Here is a 7757-nt window from a genome sequence, read left to right as displayed (position 1 = left end):
TCTTTTTAAAACATACTTGTATGTTAATGCAGTTAGACTTCCTAAGAGTCTAGGAAGCCCTACTGCTGTAAGAGCAATGGACAAGGAAAGGAAATTGGCAGGTAGGGAGAAATGATTTCTTCATGCCTTGTTCTGTAATATGTTGTGAGGTGGTTCATTGGGAGATAATCTAGGGTATTTGTAGCTTGCTTTCTCAGTAGCCTAAAGTGGGGAGAGTAACTCTTTCAAACTATATTTAGAAATAGGGTTTTGTTTTGTTTTTTTTAATAATGACTGTTGACGTGGGAGTCTTGGAGAAGGGGGATGAGAAACTAATTTTGCAGTTTGTCTTTAAATTCCCATTATTCTTCTGTTGTAAGAAAGTAAAACAGGCGTTCTGGAAGAAATAGTCTCCTTTGCACCAGGTTTGCACCATGGTGATGCATGATTGATTGTTTATTTTAATAAAGGAAGGTATCATCAATTTTCTTCTTTTAAATATTTAATATTTCTCAGCAGGGTAATTTAGTCTAAGCAGAGCTTCACGCTAATACTGGTATACTGTGGCTGCTGCTCAAGCTAGCTTGTGTAGAGGTAGATTCAGTACCTCTGAATTGTGCGTTGTGGCCATGCTGTTAGTTACACTACAGACAAAGCTGTAGAGTAGATGGGCTACCTGTGGTTTCAGCAGTTATAGGAACACAATGGCTTTTATCTGCGATTGTGTCTTCTGATGCCTCAGAAGTAAACCATTGTAGCCTTTAAGTATAGTTTTCAAACAAGTGCTGTTTAATATCACTTAAGGCCAGAGGTAATAGCTTTCATTGAAGAATACCCTTTGCATTAAAGGCATATGCTATTGAGGGAGGTTCATGGGTACCAACCACCTTGGTGTCTTTTCCTGTCATTAAATTCTAGCAGGAGGGGCTGCTGCTTATGAAAGTGTGGCAGCCACTGCGCATTAACAGATCTGGGAGGCAGTGAGGCTTGAGAATTGGGTGACAGAGGCAGAAGATACCTTACATCTTTGAGTCCCTTGAAGGGCCAAAGAAATAGTAATTATTTTTTTATTTTAGATTCCTCATGCATTAGATTTGTGGGAAGGTGCTTTGTGAACGGGCTTTTACTCTCGGTAAGTGTTGGTCTGCTGGCTGTTTGCTGTGTACTTATGAACCAAGTCTCTCATTCATAGGATCAGGAATATGTTGGTATCCTGGCATTGTAAATGTTCAGACATCTCACAAAATTAAAAAAAACATAGTTACTGTTTAAAGAAAAAAAGTAGCTGTTATGTATCTGGCATCAAATGTGTGCAAAGTTAGTGCTGAATTACATAAGGACAAGGTCCGTGTTCTAAGGACCTTGCACTCCAGCTAGACACCATGAGCTAGATCCTAGCCAGTCTCTTAAGGTACCTCTACTTGGGTGCTGCAGTGCTTAAAATACAAACAGGCACCTTGCCTTGGGAGGGTGATCCACATTGCCACTTGCTTGGTGTCCAGGGTGTCCTCTAAGGGCGAGGCAGTCCTGTGGGTGAGTAGAGTCCTGCGTTCTGGTTCATTTTCATGACTGGCTCCATGGAGGTCATCCCAATGATGACACCTAAGCAGTTCCATGGCATCCCATTTAGTTGCCTACAAGGTCAGTTTGAATCTGACCCTATGTAGCCAAGGTGTGTAGTGGCGTGGGGGGCAGGGAGTTGCAAGGAAAATAAAAGACTAGTGCACAGGTGCTTACCAGGTGCTGTTGGTTCCATGAGTGTGTAACTGCTTACTGTTCTGTCTGGGTGTGCAGTGAACTCTTTCTTGAGGGCAGGAGCCCAGGGAAGATAGAAGAGGTTAAAGTCCAGGGTAAGCCAGGAACTGGGAGGGTTGGTGCCAGGTAATTCTCTGCCCCTTTCCCACAGCTGATAAAAGGGGCTTGGGGCTATCTCATGCTGCAGATGGAGCACAAGTTCATGCTGGGCTGTAGATGGGTGGTTCTCTGGGGCTGTGGTAGTTGAAAATGTTGCAGGAGGCAAATGCTGCCACTAGCTGGCTGTTGTGATGGGGCATGGAAAAAAAGGGCTGGTAAAGGAAAAATATTGGTGGCAAACTATTTGGGTAAGGATTTTACTTCCCCAGTACAGAGAAGGCTGTCAACTACAGCAGCTTAAATTCTGTGTCATGCAAAGCTGTTTAAGTTGGTGGTAGGAGCTATGGTATAGCCAAAGTTGCAGTTATTAGCATTGGCCTCACAGCTGTTTTAGTAACCTTTCTGAACAAGATTTACTATTAGAAGTGGTCTGCTCTTCCCAGAACCTTTATGCCATTTCAGCCAACAGTTTTGGCTCAGCAGGGGCTGTTAGAATTTGTGTTTAAGCTGTGCGTCCATTAGAGAACGGAGCTGGCAGGAGAGACCAGCCGTGAGCGCTTATTACTCAGGGTTGTGTGTTTTAGAGATGCTGCTGTTTGGTTCTGCTACACTTCATAGGCACTGTGCTAAAGTAGGTGTTGAAGTATAACTTTGAGCTGTATATCCCACCCCCCATTTCAGAAAGGCTCCAGTGAGGGTAGGGGGGGTCCCTGTAGCAGGTGTGCTGTTTGTACAGTGGTGGCTGGAATGACACAATTGACACACTGGGATGGTATCCTGCATGGCTGAGCTTGGAGCCTTCAACACATCAGTTCTGTGCTGACATGGATCATGCTGTTCCTTGTTAAGGCTGGATTGTCTGCTCCTTTATCAAAGGTGTCTGGCTTGTATCCCTCTGGGTGACCATAATGAGGAAAATTTGTATTTTTTTTAAATTAAAAGGCTGCACTAAACCACCTGCTGTAGAGTGTAAAGTGAAGAGCAGCATGGTTGGGCCCTGCTGCTAAGGAGACAGCAAAGACACCAGCATCCTCACAGGGGAGCATTTCCATGTGCTGTTTCACACGTTCTTTGTAGCTCCCATTTCTGCATCACAGAGTAGGGATGGAGAGAGGAGTTCTGCTTTACTGCCTGGCTAGAGGAGCATCTAGAAATGGAGGGCTCATTCCTACAACCCTGCTGGCCAGCTAGCCCTAGAAAGGATACAGGAGGGAATGCTGAGAACTTCAATAACCGTAAGTGGCTCCCTATTTCAGTGCAGGTTTGAGCAGCACATGCCAAGCACCCATTTCTCTTCCTCATCTGCTGTAACATCTCTGGGCTGCAGAAGGATCTCCGTTCAAGGTCACAGCTTAATTTTGGGTGTGGCTGTAGCAGAATGGGGCACAGATTTTGCCCTAATGGTGTCAGGTGGTAGCTGCTTTGAAGTATTTGGTACCCCAGCATGTTTCCTTTAGACCCCATGATACTTAAGGTGTGGACAGAGCTCATTTATACCTGATTTAAGGGGAGTTTTGTGTTAGGGCAATTTCATCTTAAATTGTAGATGTTGTTGCTTGTGTGTCAAATTCACTGCCAGCTGGCCAAGACTAGAAGAGCAGAGAGAAGGCAGCTGGTCAGAATGAATCAAGTGTTGCCAAAACCTTGCATAGCATCTTCTACTGTTGAAAGCTGAGTTCAGGCTACCTAGATCAAGGGCCTGTCTGTTTCACTTTGAAGAGTCAAACATGAGGGGCTTTGTAGCTGCCAGATAACAAGTGTAAAATTTTGCTGTCTTGTACCCACTCCCCTCCAGCTGCTGAGCCTCATGAAGACAAACAGGCACAGTGCATCTTCAATGTGTCAGTATCCATTAGAGATTTCATTTATTATTAAAAAGGAAAAAAGCTCTTACCAGCTCTCTCCTGAATGTGTTTATCCACAGTTACAATGGGGAAGAGAAGCCCTCTCCTCTAATGAAATTGCAAGGAAAGAAAAACGTGCATTGTCCTTTGTGCAGAACTTCCACTGGGCATCTGGCAGGCTGGAAGCCCAGGCAGATCCCATGCTAGTCTGATACTGAAGGCAAATTCTGAGAATGCTAAAACCAACTGTTTTAATCAAAGGTGGAAAGTTTTATTAGAAACTTTTGGGTGCAGAATGTATTCTTAAGCCCAGGCAGTAACTTGAGGGTCAACCAAGACAAAATAGGCCAGCTAAGTCACAGAAGCAGGTTTTGTTATAAAATCACAGTAACCTGAAAAAGTTTTAGGCATTGTGTAGTAAAGTCAAAGAAGAAACTAACACTGATTTTTAAGGTGGGGGCATTGGCCTTTATGATACGCCAACAAGAGCACCAACCTAATTTACCTTTTCTGTCGTCAAGCCACAAGACAGCAGAGACCCTTCCAATGTGTGATCTTTACCATTTGTGCCGCAAAGGAAGGGATCAAGTAACTCCCCATGCGAGCCAGGCTGTGCAGAGCCCCAGTGTTCACCAAGGTCAATGTGGTTAACTGTGTTGGAACTGTTCAGGTAGATCTTAAACAAGTCTGGCATGATAACATGTTTTCAAATACTAAAGTGAAAGGGGTGGGGTTTGAAATTCCTTTTTCTAGAGTGACCAGGGCCCTACTGCAATTAACTGAACATGTTTTAATTGAACAGTCTGTATAACTGTAGCCTGGCTTAACTTGCTGCTCAGGGTGGAATCCAACTACCTCACCCTTCCTTGTGGCAACTCAGCTATTAGCTACAAATCCCTACTTGTCTCCCACACCAAGCTGCTTCTCGGGCAACACCACTCTCCTGCAGGTGCAGAGAGGACTATTTTTTCATGGGTGGGAAGGCAACACATGGCAACCGCTCACAGCCATAAACAGAGATGGGATTTGGATTTTATTTTTTTTTTTTTAATAAATACACTTTACATTAAAGAAAAAGGCCTTCGATTTGCAGTTTCCACACAGACGGCAAAAGGGAGAAAAAAAGATTAAAAAACTTGAATCACAAAGGAAGGGCTCAAGCTTCTTCCCAGAGTCCCTTCTCTCTTACCAGGCTTTCAGCCTCCTGCGAGAGCTCCTAGCACAGCAGAACTCTCTGCTTCAAACAGCCTTTATGTTCAGTTGCCAAGCATCCCCTGGGCTTTTTCCCTCTGGGACAAAGGCTACCAACACACACAGGCAGCAGACAGGGGAAACGCCTGTTTTGTTTTGTTTTTTTAAAAAAAATCATTTAAAATAAAAATATTCTCACTCAGCAGTTTTAGAAACCATGATCCTCTCAGTTAATTTAATAGTCGAGTAAAAATGCCTCTTTGTTATTTTAAACAATTTTTCTCCCGGCACCTACCCCATGGTAACAAGGTACTACATTAATACAAAGCTCATACCTTCTTTACTAGAACGCCTGCCTTTTTTTTTCCTTTTTTTCTGATTTTATATAAAACTATTTCTGTTCTTTAGGAAAGAACTTTATACAAAGAAAATATATTGTGAAATATCTTCAGACGTTTCCTTGCAGAGTCATCTCAGCCTAAAATTAAAAATAAAAAAAAGGCAGAGAGAAAGAGGCCTAACCCCGGTCTCTTTATTGGAGAGCTGTGGCCATAAGCAAGAGACTAGCTCTGACTCAAACCAACACAGCAAATGGGCTGGAGTTCCCAGGGCGTCCCCAGGAGGAAAGGATAGCGATGCTTCAGATTTGGTCTTCCATCTTCTGGGAAGGGAGTTTCTCCTGCCGCCAAGACCCTGCATGATGGTCACTCCTCACTCATTCAGAGATAAGATTATGTCGTCTTCCAAGTCAGAGTTATCTGAACTGTCAGCTGGAAAGGGGACAAAGAGATTATCTGTTTGGTGTACAACAGAGAATGCAGCTGTCACATCTATTAAGTAAAACCACTTATTCAGTTATGAAAGATCACCACCACCTGCTTGGGACCACCAACCAATTAATCCCGTACTACCAGCAGCTACTGCCTGTAAATGGTGCTCTAAATGCATCCAGAACTGCAAGCCTGTAAACCCTCCTCCTCCCTCATCTCATTAAAGCACTGGTTCTAGGGATTGGTTTGGTTTTACCTCAGGAGATTTACATTAGCTGGCAGGACTCCATTGCTAGGCTTCACCAGCAGCAGATTACTCACACAAGTCATTTGCACAACCTACTGGGAACATACAAAGGCTCCAGTTCTTGCTGCCGTCAGGATGGGACAGATCTGGCCTTGCAACACAGGATTATTACAAAATAGGCACCTGTCACTCATGTTCCTACACTCAACTGAGGTCTACCCGAGTCCATTACAGAGGAGCCAAAGGTCCCTCCCTTGACCATACACGTACAAAAGACCCCACGTGAAAGCAGCACAAGCGAGTACACAAACTCTGGAAGCGTGTTACATTCTCAGCAAAAGTTCCCACCTAATTCCTTATGTGGCAGGTTAAACAGACAGGACCTCCCGCAGCTATATTCTTATCAATCTTCCCCTCCCACACTGTACACCAATGGGACCTCTTCCCCAGGAAAGAGGCAATGATAGCAGTGTTGCTAACACTTCCCTCCCAGGATACACAAAGTGGTTTTCACTAAATACAAAGGCAGAGCACTCAAGTGACCTGCACAGAATTTTTAAAATGTAGGATTTTGCTGGATTTTGTTCTGTGATCCTGAACAGAAGCAGCAGCTATTCAGTTTCTACACACCTACTTCTTCATTTTAAGCAGTGAAGTCTGGCTTCCATCAGTGTTGTTGGGTACTTGAGAAAGTAGCAGGAACGTGAGCCGAGTTCTGCCTCACCAGAAGTGGTGCAAGACACAGACATCCTTGGGTCTGCTGAACATTGCAGGGAGCCAGACTCCTACGATTTTCCTCTCAGCCTGCTGCCATGTCAGTTTTGCTAGTTCCCTACAATGCCTCTAAAAAAGGTGTAAAAGAGAACAGACTTTCTAGGAGGCTTTGTTTAACCTTAAAGAAACATCAGACTGCAGCAGCAAGGGCACCTGCCCCACTTCCTTTCTGTGGGTCCCTTTAACGCGCGTCAGAGAAATGGGGCAACACAGGTTTGTTGAAGAAATCAAGAAGGTGGATTGGAACAAAGAGGTTGCTTCCTCTGCAGGTCCAGGCCCCCGGAGGAGCACCAGCTGCCCATTCCTCAGCACCTTCTCTTAAAAGCAGCCGTCCCCATGCCATGGCAGCCAGCATGGCCCCTGAGCCATGAAGCACTGCTGGCAAACACCAGGTACACTTATGCAATGAGGGAATGGGTGAAGGACGGGGAGTGCAAACACATGGAGAGGGAGAGAAGCAAAGTAATGAGCTGGGAGCAGGGAAGGGAGAAATACTGGAAAAGGGGTGGAAGACAGCTGCCCTGAGCATGCCTCTCCCCCACCCCATGGGGAAAAGGTGCTTCTTGGCTCTTCAGCCCAGTCTCCTCACGCCCCCAAGGTGTTCTCCATTCTGAGCTACCACCAGCAGCCCAGCAGAACAGGCCTCTCTGGTACGTTTCTGAGCCAGTTCTTGTCAGTTCTGGGGTTGCAATACCTCCAGACTGGCCCCAGAGCCACCTCGGGGACCTATCACCACTACCACATGGGACAGCACAACCAAGTCCTTCAGTACAAACACAGACATCCTTCCAGTACAAAGCTAAACTCTGCAAACAGAGGTTCTTGTGAGCTGCCAGGCAACCACTCACACCCCAGCTTGGCTCTGGTGGTTTTAGATGCTAAATAACAACTCACAGCTCCACATGCAAGACCCAGGGCACTCTGCTCTAAGCTGCCACGCACGAGCAAGAAGTTCCTTTCAAATGAGATACTTTGCATCCAGGTGCCTGAGGTGAGCCTGAGGGGCAAGCTGAGGAGAAGTCCAAGCGATTTCTCCCATCGTGCTTCCTGAGAGCACTAGCAGGAGGACGCCTTAGTGACCAGACTGCGAAAGGAGAT

The 7757-nt window shown here is 45.3% G+C and overlaps 1 protein-coding gene across 3 annotated transcripts in view; it reads right to left on the bottom strand.

Annotated features, from left to right (window-relative positions):
- Positions 1–4687: 4687 nt before the first annotated feature.
- DCAF1 (DDB1 and CUL4 associated factor 1) overlaps positions 4688–7757 on the bottom strand; it is a 149718-nt gene continuing 146648 nt past the window's right edge. For all 3 annotated transcript variants that reach the window (XM_019505170.1, XM_019505171.1, XM_019505172.1), the window contains one exon: positions 4688–5638. In XM_019505170.1, the coding sequence (XP_019360715.1) occupies positions 5580–5638 (59 nt within the window). In that variant the 3' untranslated portion in view covers positions 4688–5579. The remainder of the gene's footprint in view (positions 5639–7757) is intronic.

Source organism: Gavialis gangeticus, unplaced genomic scaffold (genome assembly GCF_001723915.1).
Source record: "Gavialis gangeticus isolate Ggan-Ray unplaced genomic scaffold, GavGan_comp1, whole genome shotgun sequence".
NCBI lineage: Eukaryota > Metazoa > Chordata > Crocodylia > Gavialidae > Gavialis > Gavialis gangeticus.
This window is presented reverse-complemented; position numbering and strand designations above follow the sequence as displayed.